Raw genomic sequence first — 21,217 nt, forward strand, 5'->3', positions numbered from 1 at the left:
TTCATTGAGCAAAAATTATTTAACCAGCAAAAGATATTTAATGTGAAAATAGAAATTGCTTATTGGCACTGAACATCAAACAACATTTTAAAAGCAGACGCTAACAACAACAACCATGCCTCGATTAAAACCCAAGATGCAAACAAAGTGAAAAATGCACAAACTGGTCTCAACAGCAAACAAAAAATTTCAAACTACCATGGCAGGTAATTTGGTCCACGGAACTTGGCTACCACAGCATTGTAGGCCTGAGCTTCGGATCTGTTGAGAGCGACCAATGATAAATGAAAAAGGGTATGTACCCGCGACCGGCCGGGCGAATGGCTTACCCCTGGATCGCCTGGATTGTACTTTTGCCCCAAACAAACGGAACAGCTGCTTCGTCCACCTCTGCATAAAAAAAACAATAAAAAAAAACAAAAACAAGATCAAGTCAAATTCTGAGTGAAATAGCAGCATGTAAAAAAAGAAAAAAAAAGTCAGGGATATCCAAGTGAGTTACTTGAGAAAGGACTTGCAGGATAATCTTTTCTGATGCTGATGGGCAACATTTGGCGCAGCTCAGAATCCAAACGTTTGTACAGTGGTGCCTTGCGATAACAGTCAAGCGTGACTGTTCAATCTTACCATTATCCCAGTCTTCGGTTGAGGCTGGGGTGAACTGGGACGTGACCGGAACCTCGCATTTTCTCCATCCTTCAGCTCCACCTGCTGGCAGAACGAACATCAACTCAAAAGCCACGCGTCAAAACGCACAAAGATGTTATCTCACCATCCTTTGTGCCCACTGCAACTCTGTTGGGGCAGGTTTCAGTGTGGTTGGCCAGCTCACTCTTCAGGACCAGATGGCAGGCGTTGAAGGGGCAAGTTTTGAGCTCCTTGGCCAGTTGAGGATGGTTCTGCGTAAGTAACAGATGAGTCGCGGTTAACCTGTGCATTCAGGCTGACAAATGTAGCTACAAAGCCTTATTATTTATTTGCCCTATTTGTTCACAGACACCCCGCATACTCTATTGGTAATAGGTTTCATTTTCTATTGTCCAATATTGATGCTTCCAAATTGTAAGCGGAACCTTAATTCTGGGGCCTGACCGGTTAATCGGCCGATTATTGTCCTTTAAAAATCTGCCAAAACAATCAGCCAATTGGGCCGAATGGTTGATTATTTTCCTCTTAAAATTATAATGGAAGATAATCGAAGTTTCCGATGCTGTGAAAGTACCCTGAATGCACCATTTTGCTTGCGTAGTATTAGCAACTAGCAAGTGTCCTTTAAGCTGTTTAAAGACACCCCAATTGGAGTTAACTTTAAAACTAGACAAACGTCAATAAGAATAACATCCACTGTATATTTAAACACAAAACATCCTTCGTTTTTAAAATATTGCTAGCCTAGCAGCTAATGCTAAAAGCAAAGGGAGGATTCCCATTCAAATGATAACCGGAAGTTAGCATCGACTTCGGGAGTGTTTTTCAAATAACGAATGTTCACACACAAATGCTGTGGGAACACATACCTACAGGTAAGATAAGACTACGCAAAGGCACAAATTCTTCCCAAAGTGTGAAAAACGAGTTATTTGAATAGAATTCAATCCATGGATGCACGACACCACACAAGAGGCCAAAACGCACAGGAATTGTCATTATTTGTACTTACTGTTTTTTTTCCAATATATTCTATTATTATTTCACTTTCTTATTTTCATTTTTTCACTGCCCTTTCAAGTTATATTTAAAGTTGATATTTCAAGGATTCAAAGAATTGTTCTCAAAATTCAAGGATGCAAACATCCAAGGATTTTTGTTGTTAACACACATTTCCACTTGACATGGCACGAAATACAATCCCCAAGGTCACAGGTTAGCTCAGTAAGTTCCCAAGGTTAATGCTTAGAATAAAAATGAGTAGCGGTAATAAAAATGCAAGATCGCTTGAATTTCACATAATGTTCACAACATAATTTGTACTTGACAAAAACAAAGTGCAAGTATGAATGGGCATGACGCTACATTGACACTTTTAAAGGTCCCATAGTATGAAAATGCACTTCAGTGGGGTTTTCTATCAATAATATGCATCCCCGGCCTGTCTACAATCCAACCAGGTATGAAAAAAGTAAATTCTTGACTTCTTTAGCTTTCTCCTCCTTTCTAAAATATGTGCTTCAAATGGGCAGATTAAACTTCCGTGACTTAGTGACGTCAAAGAGACACGGAAGTGCACTCGACCCGGCCCCCTCGGGTTAGTGGCACCGCCTCTGGTAAAGGTTTGTCACGCCCACAGAAATTCGCGAAGCTGGCTGCGCCTTTCTTTTTCTCTCCCTGCTCGCAAATGTTCCGTGGAGAGGGTAAACATTGATCAGGGAAAAGTGGCTGCTTCCGTCGTCCCAAGTCTTTGAGAAGACAGTGGATTCATTTTAGTAGTACCGTTTTGTTAGTGAAAAGCCTGTTTGTTCAGAGCTGGATTTGCAACACGTTTAAACATAATGGATCGGTCCCAACAGTGTGACACGACTGCAAACGGGAAAGATGTAAGTTTACAATTTTTGATTTAGCCTTCCTTCCTATCCTTTCTAATAAGAGATGTGCACCTTCTACCATATTACTGGTGTATTTTTAGTGCCTAAAGTGGGAGCTACATTTGTCGTGTGGAGCTTGTTTGGTTACAAGAGGTCAGATATGATAAAGTTGGATAATATGAAGCGTTTGCGTATTGTTTTGTCAAGATACAATCCGCGGTGGTTAATTTGCCGTGACTGGCAACTCGCTTCCTCGTTGACATGATTTTGTGATGCTAACCGGCCGCTAAGTGGTCTCGACGAGACGGCTTGCACGCTGCGACCGCGCAGTGGCCTAAATGTGCACATTTGTGTTATTCATAACCGCTTGTAAATGTCTACAAGCATTTACGGCAAATTCGAGACATTCATGGCAAAATAACGTTCGCGGGAGAGTAGCAAAATAACCATTCAATATATAACCATAACCAAACAATCACAAACTAACGCTACAACATAGTCTGTGTGGTAACGTTATGCTACCTTTTCTTTTGGTAAAACGTTATGCCACTTTTCCACATATTAAAATAGTTGTCAAATGTGTAAAAGACATGTCTGTATTTTTCTTTCCTTCTGCTCCCATGGCCAGTCGTCTCCATTCACAACATTAGCACATGGCTACCATGACCGAAATCATGAAAAGTTTAATAATATGAGATCTTTAAGTAATTAGCAGCTTCACAAATTGTTTAATCATGATTTCAATCTCAATCAAATAATCGTGATTGCTTTATTTTTCCAGCCCAATTATGTACTTTAAACATATACAGTACAGCAGTAAGAATGGTTTTATTATTGACACCTAAATCCATACAACAACATTATATACTTCATGAAATTTGTTGTTAAGGTCATACTATGTATGGACTTGTTATTGTTACTCACCTTCTTGCATTTCAAAAGATGATAGGCAAGGCGACAAGCCCGGATCTGATGACTTTTATCCAATGGACACTGGCAAAGCTTATCTGGATCCAAATGATCATTTCCCACTTTGATATGAGACAACAAATGATCATATTAAGTCACACTTTGCTGTGAATTACACAATAAAAGCTGTGGTGCGTTATTTACCCTGTTTTACGACCAAAGTTCTCTCTGAAAAGCGACCCAGCAAAGATGGTGAAGTGCTGCTCCCAAACCTGATGGTGGCCATTTTCTCAGTTGGCCTTGGAATTGTGAAATATTATAGTGGGAAATTTAATTTTTGAGGTATGTCACATGACACCCATTTCAGTTGTGCTCCTAAGTTTACACAACCTGGTAGCATTTGTTAAATAAAACATAAGTGACCAGGCCAAAAAAATTCTGTGTATTATTTCAAAATAAACTGTAAGGTATTTCAGAAAGACTAACCTTTAGATAAAAAATTATTAAATGGTCCCCGTTCGAAAACTTGCCAACATTTTATTCTGGTCGGGTGTGTAAACATATGAGCACAACTATAGCAATAACTAAGAGAAAACCTAGGTGTGACATAGACAAATAAAACAGATAGACAGTAGTCATAATTAGAAACGTGCCTTTGTAACTAAATTACTTATGGCTGTTTATAATTTAATAAACCAACTGGTGTGATTGTTTTTTTCTTCTCCCAACTGACAAAATTCAAAGAGAAGACAGAGACGAAATAGAGAAGGTTTCCTACGCCTACGTACATTCATGGCATGTTTTTTTTTCTTTTTTTCGTTTTAACGTTTCTCCCCCCCACAAGTATCTGTACTTTTACCTCTGCTTACAGAGAGCGACTACTTTTTCCAACTCTGGGAAAACATCGCGTCGATATTATTGGGCCCATGCCATCATTTAGCCATGAGGCATGCAGCGTGTCGTCAAAACGAATGATGGTGTTAAACCAGTTAACAACGAACAGAAGTAGTGAAAAGTGCATTACATACGTTTGTCTCAAGACGTAGAAACTTGGCCAGGCGAGTAAATGAAAGCCTGGGGCTGCTTCGTTGGGGTGCTTTAGAAGTAATTTGAAACGTTTTAGAAACACCTGGAGAAATGCCTCGGTCAAGTTTTGGGGGCCTAAATGTGCAATACCGCCGCCAACTGGACGGGAAATGTCACTGCATACCTCCTCCCCCTTTTCCCCACAATCTCAATCATTACAGTATGAAAAGTATTTCGTCACTTTAGTAAATTTTCTCAATTTGTTTGGGTAATGGTTAGTTAGCTCTCACTCTTTCATGGGGAAATAAAGTTGTTCGTTTGAATGCCTGATGCCACTATGCCATGGAAAACCTATTTATCGCTGCATTTCGTAAGATGGCCGCCGGTGGCTTCACTTGTCCCAACGGTGAGTAAGCGGCGTTGAGTCTGGTCAACACAATGATTACTGGATAGGTGAGAGCCCATGGAAGCCACAGGGCGGCCATCGCTTAGTTCCTAATATTAGATTTGGCAGAGGAATCTTTTGTTGAATTATAGGTATAATTCTTAAAAATAGAAAAATAAAGCATTTGTTTTATTCTCATGACTGCTTACTTTGTAGATCCTCACGAAAGGCATCAAAACTATGTATGAACACATGTGGAGTTATGTACTTCACAAAAAAGGCTGAAATAACTGAGAACATGTTTTATATGAAAGATTCTTCTTGGCATTCTCTGGGAAATCCTTAAAGACTGTTGGAAAACCTTTTCACCTTTTGAAGCTCATCAAGAGAATGCCAAGCATGTGCAAAAAGTAATCATAGGAAAGGAAGGCTATTTATTTTTGTACTTATTTTATTATTTTCACCTTTTTTAAAGTATATAACTCCACATGTGTTCATTTGTTGTCATAGATTTGATGCCTTCAGTGAGTATCTACAATGTACATAGTCATGAAATTAAAGTAAATATATTGAATGAGGTGTGTCCAAACTTTTTGCCTGTACTGTGTTTATATATATATATATATATATATATAGAGAGAGAGAGAGAGAGAGAGAGAGAGAGAGAGAGAGAGAGAGAGAAAGAGCGAGAGTATGGTAATAATAATGATCATAATTTTTGTCATTATACACAATCTTATAGACTTAATTATTAGTTATAGAGTCTATTTGATAATCATCAAAACAAAACATGACAAGAAGCTTCTGTGAGCCGGCGATGCCAAAATGCCAATGCCAAATGAGCTGATGATTGTAAGGCACAGACACATTTGCTCAGGTATTTATTCGATACAAGTTGTTTCTTCTCTACAAAAAAAAAAATCCACAAAGTCACAGTGTATAAGTGCACTACACTTTGTGTAAATCCAAATAAATATCATTGTTAAACACTTTACAAGACACCACTGTTAAAACATTTTTTTTAACCATTTGAATTAGCATTTGGTTCATTCATAATGTGTTTTATAAGGTCAGCAGAAAACTGCAAGAGGTAGAAAGAAACTGAGGAATCATTGAAAAAACTTCTTGCAAATATACTTTGTATTTGTCAGCTGATATGCACTCCTTTGTTTTCAGTCAAAACGATGTCACTCTTCAATAACATGATTAAGCGTTAGTAGCAAACCTATTTCAGATGTTCACGTCACATAAATTAAGATAAAACCTGTGAGATGGTCCTCTCTCAGCCTTGGGCAACAGGAGCTTTGAGACATAAAGTGAGGAAACAAAAGACCCGAATCTCAAGAAAATGTATACAAGGAATTAAGAGTAAACATTTTTTCCCTATCACTTGTGTAATCTCGTGTTCATCCTTTCGTCATTCATAGTTCAATCTTTGAATGTTAGCTACAAAAAGGGCAAAGAAAGCGCTCAGCAAGCGAAATGAGGTCAATTCTGTGTCGCACATATCACTGCGATTTGTCTTGATCTGGGAACTGAAACTGTGCTCATATTTATTTTCACAGTGTTTGATGGCTCCACATGGTGTCTGATGGTACCAATCTGCATTTAAAATCAAGCAAGCGCCCGTCTGGAAAGGATTCATCTGTTGACTGAGGTGAGGGACAGCTAAAATATTTGATCAAATAGGCTGACAAAAAAAACTCTATATTAAACGTATGACTTGCATTGGGCCTCATTCACAATTGTGAAATGTGTGCTTAAACATTTAACAAACAAATCTGACATTAAAATGTTCTTACTTGAATTTGTTCTTACTCTGCAAACAAATTTAGACCGTATGCACAAATAAAGGATTAACTAGAAAAAAAATGATTTTTTTTTCACCCACAACTTTCAACATGTCAAAACCACATTCTTTTATAAAACGATAACAATAATAATTAAAAATAGAAATTAGCTAATAAGTTGACTAAATTTCCATGAAACGGACACTTCGCTGGCATACGTGTACTTGCAATCTTGAATTTTCAATTTAACACTTAATGTACAATAAAAAATATAAGCATGTCATTGAAATAAAACACTCATCTTCACTCAATCATTACAATATATTAAATTGGAACAAATAAATAATTGCCTGTAAGTAAAAGTTGAATGTCATCACATTCACAAATGTTGCGTTCATATATTCCAGAGATGACTCTTGCAGATTGAGATTAGGGTGTCCTTGTCTTCTTTCAATTTCCTTCGTATTTCTCTGCTCCAAAGTCCTTTTCTTTACATCCACCTTAATATCAAACCACTCTTTCTTTACCTGAGCCAAAGTGCGGACCTCAGGTGACACTGCACTGACAGCCTCTGTGATCGAGGTCCTGTTATTGTTTTTGTTTGTCATAGACAATCCAGTGCAAACTCTTCAAGAAATTAATTTTCCTTGCTTCCATCTTTGACACGATAACCCCAGTTTCAGCTGTGGTGTAATTTCTTTGCGCGTACAGTACACTGAACTTGTGCGCAGAGTAAGAACATTTCTACGCGTTTAGTAGCAAATGAGGCCCATTGTCAGTGAAATAAAGACAGAGTATATAAATATAAACAAATCAAACAAAGTCCACCTAAACACACTCACATCAATTCCAACCACTTCATCACTATCCTGTCCTCTTGCTTGTGCGGTGAGATCAGCATCTGATTGTCCTTCACTCTGCAGTCTGGCATCTTGTGACTTTGCTCTGGTTGGGCGTTTGCCTGTGGGTAGATCGAAATGGACGAGCGAAGCAGAAGGTGAGGGTGCTGCTGGAGCTGCAGTCGTAATTTCCATCCTGCTTGGAGACACAAAGAGAACATTAAAAGGATGCGACGCCATTCATGAAGCTATGAATCAGCTGTGCTGGAGGATGGGAAAGCTGTAAAACATGCAGGACTGCGAGCCTCGAGGACGGGAGTTGCTCATCCCTCCCAATCCGGGTCATGGCACCCATGTGAGGATTGTTATCCAGCACAGTCCTGCAAATCCACGCAACCACAGGACCGCAAGCCTGTACAAACCTTTGAGGATTCCGAGGTGTGAAGTTCGACTACAGGCCTAGGTACACCAATCCGACGTCTCGTGGCCCAGACGTCGGCACGTCGCAAAGAAAAGTGACGTAAATACACACCTCACCAACACTGACTACTACATACCTTCAGCGCATGCGCGAGAACTAATTCCCCTCCGTACCATCGGGAGCAGTAGTCATTATTCCTAAAGGCAACTGGCAACCTCTTTACGAGGGCAGATATAAAAACGTAAACAACTCATACCGGTGTTGACAGCGGCGCCGGGGTAAACACGGCGGCCAGCTGGTGAAGCGAAAACGGCCGCTGGAACAAGCTACGTCCTTTCTCGTTCCTGAACGCATGGATGTACTCCGTTGTGGCGTATCCTGGACCCTGTCAACTCCTGGCTGCAACCGATCGTTGGTTCACCCGAAAAGCTTCGGCCGTGCTGCCCTTCGCGTTTTGGACGCGGTGTCGACCTCCAGCTTCTGAAGGAGCTTCCTCGAGCCCGCCGGACATGCACCTCTGCTGCTCCCACAAGGATCGCGCTGTTAAATGTGCCGTCATTCACAAACAAAACTTTTATTTTGAGGGAGTTTTTCCTTTCCAACAACTTAGATTTCCTCTGCCTGACGGAGTCCTGGACTGTCGCTGGTGAGTCCACCGCTATGATTGAATTACTACCGCCTGGCTGTGCTTACTTGGATGCTACGAGGACGTCGGGCCGAGGTGGAGGAACGGCGACTATTTAAAATAAATAAATGTAAACAATGGCTATTTCCCACATCGATCATAGCTTTGAAGCCACCTACTTTGAAGTCGGCCAAACTGTCACTGTTACCGACCTCCAAAATACAACAAGAACTTTTTAAACGACTTTGCAAATCTTCGAAATCATGCTGGAATATAATCATATCCTCATAATGGGGGACTTTAATATTCACGTGTGCTGTCCTGAAAAACCATAAAGTTGAGTTGAGTACTGTTTATCCGCGTTTTCACTTGCTCTTCATGCCCCGTGCGCTGATTCGCTTGCTAACAGCCATTCACAGTGATCAAATGCCCCCGACGCCGATTCAACATGTCAAATTTGCTGGAAACGGCCCCCCGACGTAATCCAACTCGATCCGACTTCACGACAGTAATTTATGCACTGATCAGACAGAGCATGCCGTCGGATTGGTGTATCTAGGCCTTACCATACATTCACACAGTGCAAGCTCGTATCTGTTACAACGGCACGCAGCAAGGGAGGGCTGGGGATTATTGTGCTCAACTCACCTCTGCCATGGGAGATCTCAGGTTGTATGTAGTACCATTACTCCCGCTCCTGCGTTTCTCTTCCCTTTGGTCTCGACTGACCTCCTCCCTCTGCCTCATGAACCTGTGGTTGACGATCCTGTTCACACTGTCGTTCTTCGGCAAGGAGGACGCGGACGCCTTCACGGGAATGCGCTCCAGGTTGCTTTTCATCTTCTGGGCCGACCCCAGTCTTTCTGCCCGACCACTCACTCGGCGTAGAAACTCAGTGACTAAACCCCCTGCAGATTTGTTGGGGGGCTTAAGATTTTGACCTTGAGGCTCACTAAGATGAGGGCTGAGGTTCTGCCCTGCAGCAGATCTGCGACTCATTTGGCCAGAGTGGCTTTGGTGATTCCACAGTGTTCGATCGCGAGTGTTGGCTGTAGATGAGGAGCTCAGATTAGAAGACGCACCAGATGCAGATTGACTTCGATACAGTTTCGGAGAGGAGGCGGTGAGTCTGGACCTCTCGGTTCTAGTTGTTAGTCTGTCCAGTGAGGTGGAGACGCTGCGAGAGCGGGAGGAGCCCAGAGAGGAGTTAACTGCCCGAGAGGGGCTGTTTCTCACCGTGACGGAGCCCGGTCCTTCCGTCTGCAGGCCAATACTCACCATCAGTGGCCTCATATGAGTCTGCGTACCACAACAGGCCACATCCACCCCCCGGCTAGCTAATCTTTTTCTGCTCACCTGCGAGCCGCCGTGGCCCGCCTGCCTCCAACCGGCCGCCATCTCCTTCATGTCGTCGCTCAGGTTGGCCGAAGAGCCGACACAGAGCGTTGAAAAAGAAGTCGGCGGAGTCCACCAGGGAGACTGCGTGTCTACAGATTCTCTGTCACTTTCGGGGCTTTGCTTCAGCTGAGCCAGCTGGACTCTGCGCTTGGACGGGGGGCTGTAGTAAATGCGCAGAGCTGACTTCTCGGGTGCCGTGTGGCTTCTCTCCATGAACATCTGCTCAAAATCAAGATCAGGGAAGCTAAGTGGCATGATTAGATGGTCCCAGGTCTTAACAGGTTGCTCCTGGTCGAGTAGGGCAGCCTGCTGGCTCACATAACACCAGTTCTTCCTCTTGTAGGCATGTGGAGAAAGCTGGCACTTAAGTTTCTGCCTTATGGAGCTGCAAACTCTGCAAACACAGTGGGGGGTCGGTAAGCAAACACCAAGGAGAGACCATATGGATGTAAATCAAGAATGACCAAACTATGGGGGCCACTAATGGCCCTCTGTCTGTTTTTGTTGTTGTTTTGTTTTGGGTTTGTTTGTGGCAGTCCGTGTTGTTTTTAATAAATATGGGTTGGAAAGTAGGGGTTGCAACATAACTAATTTATATTTATAAGACCTCCGTGAAATACGACAATTTAGTTTCAGAATCACAATTGTTCACTCAATGTTTTGCTCACTTATCAAGGTCCGATTTGCAGAGGATGTCATACACTAACGTTCATAATAAAGACTATTTTTAAGAACTTTTAAAGTGAATTCCGAGATTTGTTTTTAAATATATTGTTTTGTTATAATACATTTTGGAGATACAGCACTTTAAGTGGAAATCAACCTAAACATTTCTTGACAATGAAATGTTAATATGAGTGATGAAGCAAAATCCTGCCGTTTTTATCAATCAGCTCATGACATCACAGCTGCTCAGAGCAACTGTGATGTCATTTTCACTTGCCAGCAAGTGGCAAAATGGCCGCCTTCTGATATTGATAAAAACAGCTGGATTTAGCTGCTTAACTCATATTCCACTAACACAATATTAACCAGAATGCCGTATTTAGACTAGTGGGGCTGCATAGAGCATATTATCGTCAAGAATTTTTTGGGGGGTTGACTTCCCCTGTTTTTCACTATTTCAGGTTTCAGGTTTCCTGTTTTATTTATTTATTTTTGTTGTGGCCCAAATAAAGGGCCCAGTGACGCACTTGGGCTCTGGAATGAATCACCCCTCGCCCTTAATACAGGCATAAGAACTTGAGTTCATTCACATCTGCAGTTAGCGAAACGCAGCATGCCGTTAGCTAGCTAGCTATACCAATACCCCGAAAATTCATCTTCCCTTTGGATAGTCTGCTGGCATGCCTGCTTTAGAACGCCTCGTTGTCGTACAAACGTCAAGGCATGCATAAGGAAAATGCTAGATGAAGTAGCTCTCATTTTAACAGGTCATAGAAATCGTAGTTGGTTGACAGTTGAGCGGGAGACGCCAACAGCATTTGAGGGCAGAGAAAATTCATTAATTTTTCATGATTTTGAAGCCTCTTTTTTTTGTTATTCTTGGTGATTCATTTTCACAAAATCATCATAAAAATTTGGCAGTGTTTTTAACAACAGTCTTCTCTGCGGTGTGTCAAATTTATAAAACACTTTTATTTTCACTTTACAGGGAGTTTAACAGAAAACTGCTGTTAACGTTTTTCAAAATAAATACAGACTCTTGTGTGCTGGTTTTAGCATTTAATTAATTAAAAGTGAAGAATGTCAAGTGGCCCGTTCTCTGTAGGCCATATGTGGAGACATTTTTTGGGATGCTCCTGATGTAAATGCACAAATCACTAACCTGTTGGCGTCAGAGCGTCCTTCATCTGTGACGACACCACTGACAGCACACTGAGCATGAAGAGAAAAATAATACATCGGCATTACTGAACATGGAAATGATATTTTATCTGAGACAACTTGATTTCCACAAAGCAGGATGGTTCAATAAACGGCAGCTCGTCTGCGATGGTCCGTCAAATTACAACATCACAATACGGCGCAACCCACCAATAAATTGACAACAAACAAAGTATAACAATAGAGCACATACTTATTTTGTTCTTATTTTTCATTGAATCAGAAGAAGATAACAAAAAGTTGCATACTATGTAGAATTGGAGATGCAAATGCCAAAAATTAAAACATTCATTTATTAATTTGAGCTTCTATTGAACATTCGTATCAATGCCTTGATTGACAGGACGAAAGGCTCACTCGGAGAAACTGCCATGGCGATGTTACCCTCCAGCTATTTGACTTTATCATAAGCTACAATGGTGCCTTGAGATATGAGCTTAGTACGTCTGTATCTCAAATCATCTTTCCCCTTTGAATTCAATATACATTTCATTAATCTGTTTCAGGCTACCCAAACTCCCCCTCACAATTTATTTTTTATTTTTTATAATACGATGATGTAAGAAAGAAAGCCTTAATCAGGTCCACGGTGGGGAAATTTGCAGTGTTGTTATGTCTTTTAAAAAAATAACACTCCATAATATTGCCTGAACTCCAAGGTTTGGATGAACACATTGAAAGTATCTCTAAAGATGACATTTTGAACCTCAGGAGGATGGTTTCAATTCGTTTTCACACAGCAAATTTGTTGGAACTCTGCTGGCCCGTTTGGCTGCAGCCGCGACAAGAGATTAGCCCCAATACTCTGGCACGAGTGCGCTCATGGTGCCTGTTGTACTGTCAAGAGGGCGTACGGCCAGAGAAACGGATCATCAGCAGGACTTCCCGCTACATTCCACAGTGGGAGGACACGTCCTCACCTCACTTGCCGTGTTCCGGACACCAAAGGCTTCGCCGTCAGGTGTTTCCTCCTGGAGCTCAGCACCGATGCTTTGCAACAAACCTCGCAACATGCTCATGTGTTTGTCCTTGACCTAAATCAAATATAGAACAGCTTTAGCTTACGGTATACATGTTTAAAGTGGAATTAAACACAAAGCAAGAATACATAGTAGTGTAATTAATATTGTGTTTGTGGAATAAGAATTAACCACTTTAAAATGTTGAAAATGATAGAAATGTATAATAGCAAGTTGAACTATGCGTTGCTTTGTTTGGTAACTCAAAAAAGACGCTGTTGAGTTGAGTTGACCCGTTTTGAACACTATTATCAGGACAAATGAACTCTTAACACAACTCAGACAAAAGGATAATCTTTCAGCGTCATCTTATAAAACATAGGCTCGTCGGGCGTTTGACATCCTTTGTTAAGATGTGCAAAAATTGGGATAAAAACAACCCAACTGTGTGTCCCAGGCTAACTCTGTAAGGATAAGCAGGTCAGCGATGGGATGGATGGATAGTAGGGGTGTAACAAACAAAAACAATTCAAATAGAAAAAAACTGTGATTTGACGAACCCAATCCAATTTTGCATTTAAAAACAGCTGCATCCTTGAATCGTATAGCGCCACATGTATCGGGAAACGTATCGAATCGTCTTTTATGAGTGATGATTTGGTGCTTCTTTGAATTGAATTAACCTAGTTTGGCCTTTGGAGAGCTTTTAACATGCTGTTGCATATTCATAAAAAAACAAAACAAAAAGCTACTGCTGTACCATATTGAATTGACTCGCAAAGAACCATCAATTACCTCTTTTGCTTCCTGTACAGACGCTTGACACCACTGATGGAGGATCCACAGAATTTGCATGGACAGCTGCATTCTCAGGTCCCATTTGGACGACAGCCGTCGTGATGTTTGCTGTGCTCTCTCATCCGCATCGATGTGGAGAACTTGAACACTTTCCTGCTTTCTCGCTGATTCTATGAAACTTTGACTGACAGTGTCCTGGTCGACATATTCTCCACTGAGAGAGGAAAACAAGTCGGAACCCCAAACGTGAGCTTCCTGGTGAGGGGAATTTTTGCCACTGAGAAGCACGTCCATCCTCATGATAAAAGCCTGCAGCATTGCCTGTAGAAGCTCCAGTGCTTCGTTCAAAGGCCCTGGCAAGAATAACGACTGGGTTTTACCATCTGTTGGTGGGGAGAGCGCGCCGGAGGAAGATGAGCAATTACCGTTTTTGGGTGGAGTTTTCATGAGCTGGATAGCGGAACTCAAAATGCAGGAATGATCTCGGAGAGCCGCAAGGGTCGCATAATCCGTCACGGTCATTCCTTTCAGGCTGCTATCGGGTGACTTGTTGCTAACACTCTCTGATGGGTCCCACTCACCCCCTACGGGACCTTCTCTTGTGACGTGACAAGAAGGAAGCTGCCCTTCGGTCCCCTCTGCTGCCTTTTCATCATGTCGAGCACTTGCCATTTTCAAACTCTGACCTCTATCCTTTCTGTTCTTCCTCAAAGTGGAAGGCGACAGACGTTCGTCCCGAACATTCCGACTCCCCTCCTCCTCAGCTCCCCCTCCCCCATCTCTCTCTTTCAAGTCGTTCATTTCCGCTCGCAGGCCGCGATTCTCCACCTCCAGCTCGACGATTCGGCGGCTCAGGAGCATGGCCTCCTCTTCTACCAGTTTCAGGTGAACTCTGACCTCTGCCTCTCTGGCATGAGCGGACTTTTGTTTGCCCTCAGGCGATCGGGAGGCCTCGAGGTCGCCGTACGCTGATTGGTACCCTGCCAGTTGCTCGTGCATGACCTCGCTCTCTGACACCATCTTGGTGAGCTTCTTGCACATGAGAGCCAATTCTTCTTTGGCAAAATGGAGTTGGCACTTGAGATCGCCGTCGTCGTGCTGTGGAGGCAGGACCATTATGGGAAAGTCTGCAGGAGGCTTAACAAAATATACTGTAGGTCACGAATATACATACATACATACATATATGCATATATTGTTTATATATTTGAGCTGTGAGTCGATTACAATTTTTAATCGTAATTAATCACATGATCTCCATGGTTAACTTGCGATTAATCATAAATTAATCATACGTTTTAGCTGTTGTGAATGTAATTTTTTTTCAAGTTTTACATACTCTTGTTTAGCACATAAAAGTGGATAAATATGGTTACCAAATGCAAATGTGGTTGTATCTTTTAGTTCATTGAAACAGTAATTTATAGTAAGTAATTCATGAAATTACAGTTAACAGTTAAAGTGAAAAGGAGTATGAAACCATGAGTCAGAGATTTGTGTTGAGGTAAATTTCTGCCACAAAGTGGCATTAGTGCTTTATGTTGGAGGTTAGTAGTGGAACAATACTCGTGGCCATTTTGTTCATTGTTAATTACAACTAGTCACCAGTCCCCACAAATACATTTATTTTTATCACATTTATTTTTGCCAAATTGTATTATAGTGACTCCTTTGAAAATCTTATGGTAAATAAAACATGATTGACAATTGCATTAAAATTTGTAATGCCTCTCGACATCGTATTTAATATTTTTAATGCCATTTAAGACCTTAATTTTAGCAAATTCCATTTAATTTTTTTTAATGCTTTTTAATGATCCACGAAACCCTAAACCTTTCTGCAAAATTTGAGTTTCAAAACAGGCAGGTAGAAATTAATTAAGAGCATACAAATAACATAAAGAGTTTCAGGAATAGAGCAGCCGTAAATGGCCGTACTTGTATTTTACGTTTGTATTGAATTAAGGCAAAAACAAAAACAAACCTCAATCTGTTGAGAGAGCCTCCGTTCGGTTTTGCTGGCTGTCGATCTGGCGCTTCGCTTCTTTAAAAAACTCTAAAATATAAAACAATACAGGGCTGTGATTTAATGTGATAATTTGAATAATTACATACAAATAAGGCATTAATTCACACTTTATTAATTCCGCAGTCCAGGATGAAATGTTTTCATTTTAATATTCCATTTTCAGTATTTAACTTTTTTTGCAAGGTGACTTAACTCACGAAATAATTAAAACTATAATTGAAAAAAACATTTTTGTGAACGAAATATATTTTTTAATGATTTAAAAAAAACTAAAACTAATACTAAAACAAATACAAACTAAACTAAAATGAATCATTAAAAAAAACAATGAAAACTAACAAAACAAAATCTAAACGATGAGAATGAAACTATAATGAAAAAGATGAAATTGTTATAAACCCTCCAGAGTGGGGCGTTTTACGGTATAATGAAACTCATTTGAGCAGAACTAATAACACATTTGTTCTTTTCAGGACTTTTAATTTCAATGCTGACTGTGATGTGACAAAATGGGCCGCAGACCGTCAATCCAAATGGCAAGTGAGAGTTGCCAATGCTCAAACCGGGTTTTGGGCTCCTGGATGAGGTCATCTAAGTGGATTTTCCCTGCAAGCAGCTGTCTCAGACTGAACTCAGGCCAAAGAACAGAATCCTGGATTAAAGCAGACACGTGTCACGAGTGAATAATGGCTGCTGGCCTCAAGGACAACATCAACATGGAAAGTGTGACACTTTAAGGGTGTAAGAGTTAGCTATCAGCGACAGAACATTCGCTGATGGCTGTAGGTCACTGTGTCGGCATGGCACGCCAACTCCCGCCTTGCTGGATGCCATAATACGTGCTGATCCCGATTTAGCCAGGCTTAATAAAAGCAGAAAAGCTCGGGTCTATTTTGGTAATCTCTCACTTGCTTGAAGTTGCGCCCTTTACTCGCTTTTCTCTGTCTTGTCGCTGGAGGATGTCAGCTGCGCTCGGAGGTCAGACTTCATTCAGCATACCAGGCGGCTGCACCCACCAACGGCACCAGGCAGCTGCCGGCCCGGCCCATATCAGGGTGTCGTCTCGTCTTATGTGTTTTGGATCGGGGGGGGGGGGGGGGGCTGGGATGGGCGCAGCTGTGAGGGGGCACCATGGGGTTGTTGGTGCCAGGGTTATAATCGTTTTGGATTTATTTTTTTCATATACTTTTTTATTTAATTTTGACTTCTGTTTGAATTAAATTAGTTTTAATTAGTTTTAGAGCAAGTGTTTTTTTTTTTTTTTCATTTTAGCATTACTTTAGTATTAGTTTGATTTTTTTCATTATATGGAGTATTTGTCATATGAAAAAAAGAAAGTTATGTAATAAACTTTAATTCTCAAGCAACTGTTTGACCTTCAGAAATGCTGAAAATAATTACTTAAAATGAACTCCAATAGCTCATGTATGACATAGCCAATTATGATTAACTCATTCACTACCATTGACGACGATAGACATCAAAAATTCATGTGAACTATTTCTCTTCGTTTAACATTTTTTTTCATTTCATTTCATTTTTTATAAAAAACTAGATTTTTTTTATTGTACATTTATAACAGATATAAAATTTGTGATTAATCGTAAGTCAACTATTGAAGTCATGAGATTAATTACGAATACAAATTTTAATCGTCCGACACCCCTTATTTAAAAATTTGTTTTTTAATTAGGGGTGTCAGGCGATTACATTTTTTTTAATTGTAATTAATAACATGACTTCACTAGTTAACTAACGATTAATCACAAATTTTATATCTGTTCTGAATGTACAATAAAAAAAATCTAGGTTTTCATACTCTTGTTAGCAAAAGTGGAAACATTTTTAAACTAATAGAAATAGTTCAATTGAATTTTTGACGTCTATAGCCGTCAATGGCAGTGATAGAGTTAATTGGCAAAGATGAAAACAAAGGACATTTGTGCAATAGTTATAGTTAGTTTTGTAAACACAAGATGTAGTTGCAGTAGTTAGTTTTCTTTTTTTCCTTCTTTAAAAAATAAGTTTTTATTTCTTTAGCGAAAATGTTTCTTCAATGTTAGCTTTAGCTAGCTAAAAATTTCCTTAACTATATTAGCCTTGGTTGGTGGTGACACTTTTGACTATTGATCACATACGTCCACCCAACACATTGATGTAGTTGTATTAAAAAAAAGGTGAAAAAAGGTCTCACCTCTCTGGCTTTCTCCAACTCAGTCTGCAAGACGTGCTTGGCCACCTCCAGTTCTTGCGTCTTCTCTCGTAGCATCTCATTCTCCCAGTCCAACTGGCTGTTCTTCTTTTGCACCACTTCCAGCTCGTTGTACAGTCGCAGGGACACGCTCTTTGCAACCTTCATGCAAACCAAAATTTGGTGCTCACATTAAATTGTTTGAAGGGAAACCTGGAGCTCAGGCATTGGATTGGAATTTGAAAGAAAGTCACTTAAATGGACTTAAGGTTTAGGAGATGACCGTTGTAAGATTCCAGTGCTTTTTACTTACTCACGAAGGAACAGTTACCACTTAATCTCGCAATGGCTTGGTAAAGTCAAAAATAAGTTCATCGGCAGGAACAGGAAGTACTTGGTCTTAGTCATGGATATACACCTCACTAATAGGCTAGTATGGTGGTGATTAATCAATGGTGGGAAGTAACTAAGTAAAAATACTTTCCAACTGTATTTAAGCAGATTTTATTCATAGTTGTATGTATACTTTGAATATTCATTTTCTGATGATTCTTCACTTTTACTTTCTCCATTTGAAAAGTGATATCTGAACTTCCGAATCCTTACTTTGTTAAATTAGGGTTGTTACTATTTTTCAACTTTCACAGATGACATGATATTAAAAAGACGTAAACCGAGAGAGGACAAGTCCATCGCAGTTCAAATCTTAATTGACTGATTGAATGATTCATGATGAATGAGTTGTATTTTGTGCCACTAAAAGATCACCTGTTTTGGGCATTTCAAAAAAAGTATGTCGAATCAGAAAAATACAACAACACACCCACAAGTAAAGCTTTTTCCACAACACTAACCTTGATATCGTGCTCAAGGGTCCTGACCAGCTCCCCGTCCACCTGCCCGGTCTGGGCCACTCTGATGCTGCGTCGCTCTGCTTTGCGGAGACGGTACTGAAGGATGCGGCACGTCTTGTTGGCCTGCTCCAGCTGCTGCCGCAGATCCTGCAGCTGGCGTGTCTCCTCCTCCTGGAACATGTCACGCATCTCCAACATCTCGCAGCGCAGCTCCTCCACCTCATCCTGAGATAGACACCACACCGTGTTTATTTAGCAACACCACTAACATTGTGAATTTTGCCATTCAAGAAAAAAGATTGGGAAAATTGATTTTTTTAAATGCATTATTCAACAAATTAACAACTAATTTGATAATCAATTAATCATTTAGAGACATTGTTTAATGTAAAAATATCAAAATGCTCCAAATTTCAGCCTCTTAAGTAAATACTCTATGATTCCTGTATAGTCCTCCATTAAATATGACTGATTAGTTTTGTGTTGAATCAAAACAAAGCGTTCACTTTTACTTTGGAAAACATTGATCAACATTTGTGAGGATTTTTTGTGATGTATTTTACGAACCAAACCAGCAACTGAATCATAATCGTTTTTTGTTTGTACATTTGAAATAGGCGACATAATTAAATTTTAAATACAGTAATATAGTTTTTTAATTATTATTATTTTTTACTAAAGAGGTAGAAAAAAGGTATTAAAAATTACTTTAAATAAAAAAAAATCTAATTCATTAACGCATTCACTGCCATTGACGGCTATAAACATCAAAAATTCATTTGAACTATTACTATTAGTTTAACATTTTTTTCCACTTTTGTTAACAAGAGTATGAAAACCTAGAAGTTTGTTGTTGTACATTTAGAACAGAAATAAAATGTGTGATTAATCGTGAGTTAACTAGTGAAGTAATGCGATTAATTACGATTAAAATTCTAATCACCTGTCCCCCCTAATTTTTAATAATCTTTTCTTTTCTTTAAATTCATTCACTGCCATTGACGGCTATAAACGTCAAAAAATCATTTTAACTATTTATTTAACATTTCCCCCCACACTTTTGTTAACAAGAGTATGAAAACCTAGAAAAAAAATATTGTACATTTAGAACAGATATAAAAAAATATATTAATCGTGAGTTAACTAGTAAAGTCATGCGATTAATTACGATTAAAAAATTTAATTGCCTGTCGCCCCTAGTTTTTAATAATCTTTTTTTTTTTTTTATGAATTGATGGCAGTGAATGAGTTAAAATAGCTATCCAGTTAATTCAACGGAATTCAAGTGCCTTACCCTCAAATACTCATTCTCTGACCTCAAATCTTCCACCTCCCTAACCAGGTCATCTGTGGTCTCTGCCATTATGAGATCCATAAATGCCCCCGAGGAGTGGACCAAAGTGAGGGCCCCTCCAACCGCATCCACGGGAGGAGAGCAAGCGGTGTGCGCTGCTTTTACGCGCTCTTTGCCGTCGTCTTTGCCTCCGCGGTTCGGCCCTTCGTAAGCTCTCGCGTCTATCCAGCTTAATTCATTGTCGCTGGTGGGAGAGTCGCGCTTGTTGCCCTCCCACGTACAATCGGATATTTCCGAGCTGCTGTCGGAGGAGGAGGGTTTCCCCGACAAGCAGCCGGAGTCTTTGCTTAGGTCCTCGGACGTGTTGCTGGCGTCGGAGAGTTTCCTCTGGGCACCGGGGCGCCTCGTGCATTCTATCACGGCGCTCTGGGGAAGTTTCTCCGTTGTTTTTGCCTCTTTCCCAGAGCCACGTTGACCTGCCGATGCTCCTTTAGGCTGGCCGCCGCTGTGGCTGTCTTTAGACGTGGACTCCTTTTTCCTCCTCTGGACGGTTCCCTGTTGGGACACCATGGATGGCTTCTGGCTCCGGGACGCACTCTTTACACATCGGTTTCCTTCTTTGTTCATCTCTGTTATTTTGTTTTGTTTTATACCAGCAAGAGCAAACGAGTTGGGCTTCTTCGCTTTGAGCTGACCATGACGTGTTTATTAATGTGTGCGTTGACCCCGAACTCCCAAGTAGACGGACACCGGACCTTATGATCCTCGAGACTGACAAGCGGTCATAATGACACATGCTCATAATGACACATGCCGTAGTAGAAGAACGGTATTGGCCAAATACGTTTCCGGTCATTATTTCAAAATAAAAGTGTTTATTGAACTTTAGCGGTGGCTCTGGAGAATTATAAAACAAAACTACAACTTTAAACATATTTCTCTTTAATTTTCTCTTGGATTGATGGCCGACTTCTGCCCTGCTATAACGTGTGTCCAGTGCCGTGGTAATGATAAAATTTTATATATATATATACACACACACACGCACACACATTTAACGGAAATGGAAAGATTATCTTATATATATAATGGAAAGATTTAAAAAACATTATATATATATATATATATATATATACACACACACACGCACACACATTTAACGGAAATGGAAAGATTATCTTATATATATAATGAAAAGATTTAAAAAACATTATATATATATATATATATATATATATATATATACAATTTTAAATATATATATTTATATATATATATATATTTTATCTT

At 40.2% G+C, this 21,217-nt stretch overlaps 2 protein-coding genes and 1 long non-coding RNA gene across 9 annotated transcripts; 1 reads left to right on the forward strand and 2 right to left on the reverse strand.

Moving 5' to 3' along the window:
• gtsf1 (gametocyte specific factor 1) lies at positions 1 to 4,622 on the reverse strand. 2 transcript variants are annotated; one of them, XM_086067626.1, is made up of 7 exons: positions 4,460 to 4,622; positions 3,636 to 3,730; positions 3,447 to 3,553; positions 773 to 899; positions 628 to 708; positions 330 to 390; positions 1 to 261 (listed from the first exon to the last, which is right to left on the reverse strand). In XM_086067626.1, the coding sequence occupies exons 2-7, from the start codon at positions 3,715 to 3,717 to the stop codon at positions 195 to 197; spliced, it is 525 nt and encodes a 174-aa protein (XP_085923752.1). In that variant the 5' UTR covers positions 3,718 to 3,730; positions 4,460 to 4,622; the 3' UTR covers positions 1 to 194. The 2 variants fall into 2 exon arrangements, with proteins under 2 accessions (XP_085923752.1, XP_085923751.1); XM_086067625.1 differs by having other exon boundaries at positions 628 to 711.
• Positions 4,623 to 4,664: 42 nt separating this feature from the next.
• LOC147179762 (uncharacterized) lies at positions 4,665 to 16,628 on the forward strand. Its single transcript, XR_015094004.1, has 3 exons — positions 4,665 to 4,863; positions 6,408 to 6,499; positions 16,062 to 16,628. It is a non-coding gene; the product is annotated as an uncharacterized LOC147179762 (long non-coding RNA).
• LOC147179763 (uncharacterized) lies at positions 5,475 to 20,722 on the reverse strand. Of its 6 annotated transcripts, XM_086067621.1 has the most exons (10): positions 19,928 to 20,722; positions 18,634 to 18,858; positions 17,783 to 17,941; positions 15,544 to 15,615; positions 13,985 to 14,696; positions 13,557 to 13,912; positions 12,723 to 12,836; positions 11,744 to 11,793; positions 9,166 to 10,309; positions 5,475 to 7,670 (listed from the first exon to the last, which is right to left on the reverse strand). In XM_086067621.1, the coding sequence occupies exons 1-10, from the start codon at positions 20,552 to 20,554 to the stop codon at positions 7,545 to 7,547; spliced, it is 3,585 nt and encodes a 1,194-aa protein (XP_085923747.1). In that variant the 5' UTR covers positions 20,555 to 20,722; the 3' UTR covers positions 5,475 to 7,544. The 6 variants fall into 6 exon arrangements, with proteins under 6 accessions (XP_085923747.1, XP_085923746.1, XP_085923745.1 ...); XM_086067620.1 differs by having other exon boundaries at positions 5,475 to 7,667; positions 13,557 to 14,657; XM_086067619.1 differs by having other exon boundaries at positions 13,557 to 14,657.
• Between the last annotated feature and the right edge of the window lie 495 nt (positions 20,723 to 21,217).

Source organism: Leptonotus elevatus, chromosome 2 (assembly GCF_054856555.1).
Source record: "Leptonotus elevatus isolate MCC_2025b chromosome 2, RoL_Lele_1.0, whole genome shotgun sequence".
NCBI classification, from domain to species: Eukaryota; Metazoa; Chordata; class Actinopteri; order Syngnathiformes; family Syngnathidae; genus Leptonotus; species Leptonotus elevatus.

Excerpts from the sequence above, each read along its gene's own strand:
- gtsf1 (XM_086067625.1), bottom strand. The coding sequence starts at position 3,717 with ATGGCCACCATCAGGTTTGGGAGCAGCACTTCACCATCTTTGCTGGGT. Across the intron at positions 391-627 it reads AACCGAAGACTGGGATAATG|AGGTGGACGAAGCAGCTGTT; the intron begins GTAAGATTGAAC and ends TTTTTTATGCAG. Across the intron at positions 262-329 it reads ACAATCCAGGCGATCCAGGG|ATCCGAAGCTCAGGCCTACA; the intron begins GTAAGCCATTCG and ends CGCTCTCAACAG.
- LOC147179763 (XM_086067617.1), bottom strand. The coding sequence starts at position 20,554 with ATGAACAAAGAAGGAAACCGATGTGTAAAGAGTGCGTCCCGGAGCCAG. Across the intron at positions 11,794-12,722 it reads TCCGGAACACGGCAAGTGAG|TGTGCTGTCAGTGGTGTCGT; the intron begins GTGAGGACGTGT and ends CTTCATGCTCAG. Across the intron at positions 10,310-11,743 it reads GGACGCTCTGACGCCAACAG|AGTTTGCAGCTCCATAAGGC; the intron begins GTTAGTGATTTG and ends CTGTGTTTGCAG.